This window comes from Fonticula alba (genome assembly GCF_000388065.1).
Source record: "Fonticula alba strain ATCC 38817 unplaced genomic scaffold supercont2.16, whole genome shotgun sequence".
Classification (NCBI taxonomy): domain Eukaryota; order Rotosphaerida; family Fonticulaceae; genus Fonticula; species Fonticula alba.
This window is the reverse complement of record NW_009242986.1, coordinates 60,807-62,978: the sequence shown is the minus strand read 5'-3', so window position 1 is coordinate 62,978 and position 2,172 is coordinate 60,807. Positions and strand designations below refer to the sequence as shown.

Genomic DNA, 2,172 nt, shown 5'->3' with positions numbered 1-2,172 from the left:
CTCTCTCTCCCTCTCTCTCCCCCTCTCTGACACCCTTTCCCCACACGGCTGTCCTCTTTTCTTGCCGACCACCAGCTATGGGTATCAGTTCCTGCACGACTCGCTGCTGTACCACCTGACCCGGCGCGACCATCGGCACAACTTCTCCCTGTACTACTACTTCCTGTATCAGACCATCGGCAATGTGGCCAGCTCCTCGGTGTATGGGCTGCTGGCTTTCGTGCCGCAGCTGGTGGCCCTCGGGACCATCGTGGCGGCCTTCCACCAGGACATCGTGTTCTGCCTCTTCCTGCAGACGGTGGTCTTCGTGGCCTTCAACAAGGTCATCACCTCGCAGGTGCGCGCACACGGACCAGGGCGCGGGGGCAGAGGGGGACACGGGGCGGGGAAGCCACTGGCCTGCCCGCCATGCCACCGGCAGGGCGCATGGGCACACACGGCCGCCCCCATCGACTGACATGTGGCCACCCCCCGCCGCCAGTACTTCATGTGGTACTTGACGCTCCTGCCGCTGGTGCTGCCCTTTGCGGCGGGCCTGCGCCGGCGCCCGCTGGCCGTCGGCCTGCCGGTGCTGGGGTTCTGGCTGGCCAGCCAGGGGGTGTGGCTGGCGGCCGCCTACGAACTGGAGTTCCTCGGCCAGCCGACCTTCGAGCGCCTGTGGATCGGCGGGGCGCTGCTCTTCGCGGCCCATGTCGCCCTGGTGGTGGTCATGATCCTGGGCCAGGCCCCGGCGCCGGGGCTCGCCGCGGCCATGGAGGCCAGCGAGCGGGCCGCGATCGACAAGCGGGACTGATCATGTGCCAATGGTCGGTCCCGGCCGCATGATCCGGCGGCCGGCTGCCCCTCGGGGGGGGGGGGAACGGGGAGAAGCCCCCGCTCGCGGTATTCGTGCGCCGCGCGCGGGGGCCGGGGCCGGGCTGACCGGCTTCTCTCCCGGCTGCGCTCTTTTGTCCGCGCATGCCTCCGCCCCTGACTTGGCCCGACTCTCCCCGACGGGGGGGGGGGGGGGGTGTTGGCGCGTGCCTGCCGCGATGCGTGGGCCGTATGTGTGTGCGTGCGCGTTCCCCCGCCCCCGGGCCGGGGGGGAGCAGAGCGGCTCGACGAAAAAATACACTCCGAGAAACGTGAGAGGGGCTTGGGCTCTTTTTGTTGTTTCCTCAGGCCGGCCGGCAGCGGGGTCCGATGGCAGCAGGGGTCATGCCCTCGCTCGCCTTCTTGCGCTGTACTGTGTTGTTGATCGGGGGGGTAGGGGGAGCCGCGGCGGGGACGCGGTGCAATGTGTCCCTGTGTGGGGATGTCTATTTTAATATTTAAAGGCCTTTTTTTGGAGCACCGCGTTGAAAGCGGGCCGGTCGCCCGTGCGAGGAGGCTGGGAGAAATAAGAAGGCTGGCCGCATGTTCTGGCCGCGGATGGGGGCTGGATTGTTGGTGTTGTTGTTGTTGTTGTTGTTGTGTTTTTGGGCGCTGGCGCCCCCTGGCGTGGCGGCTCGGTCCGCGGGGGGCAGGGGGGGGGGGGGGGGGGGGCGGGGGGTGGCCGCCCGACCTGCGGGGGCGCGCGCATGTGTGCCGGAGTGCCCCGGCTCGCTGGGGACTTCCGGGCCTTTGCCTGCGGCCCGGTGTCCCCTTGTGGGGGTACCCCGGTGCCGGCCGTGATCCGGCGGCCGTGCAGACTCCTCCCCTCCTACTGTACTGCCGCTGCCATCGCTGTTTCGAGCTTTCCGCTGCTGCTTCGCGCCTTTCCCCTGCTCGCCTCCCCTTCCCCTTCCTGGGCTCGTCCCTGTCTTGGCCTTGTCCCGGCGCCGCGGAGGCCGCTGCGTCACGGTCGCGCCGAGCCGCGCCGATCCCCCCCCCCCCCCCCGGGATCTCCTTCTTAGGCCCGTTCCTCCCAGGCGCGCGTCATGTCTTGGTACTCGCCGAGCGTCTGGAAGAGTGCTCTCCGCCGGCGAGGGTGGGGGTTTGACAATGATCCGAACATCTCGCTTTCCAGCAATGTGCGTCCTTGTTGTCTGTGTGTCTGTGTGTCTGTGTGTCTGTGTGTCTGTGTGTCTTAGTGTTTGTGTGTCTGTGTATCTTAGTGTCTGTGTGTCTGTGTATCTTAGTGTTTGTGTATCTATGTCTCTCTGTCTCTCTGTCTCTTTACCCCTCTGTCCTCCCCCCCCCCCCCCCCCCCCC

General features: G+C 67.4%; 1 protein-coding gene across 1 annotated transcript in view; it reads left to right on the top strand.

The window, feature by feature from the left end:
- Positions 1-1,013, top strand: part of H696_05965 (hypothetical protein) — a 6,137-nt gene extending 5,124 nt beyond the window's left edge. Inside the window, exons 5-6 of the mRNA XM_009499733.1 lie at positions 76-337; positions 482-1,013. Coding sequence (XP_009498008.1) covers positions 76-337; positions 482-793 — 574 coding nt within the window. The 3' untranslated portion in view covers positions 794-1,013. The remainder of the gene's footprint in view (positions 1-75; positions 338-481) is intronic.
- Positions 1,014-2,172: the final 1,159 nt, after the last annotated feature.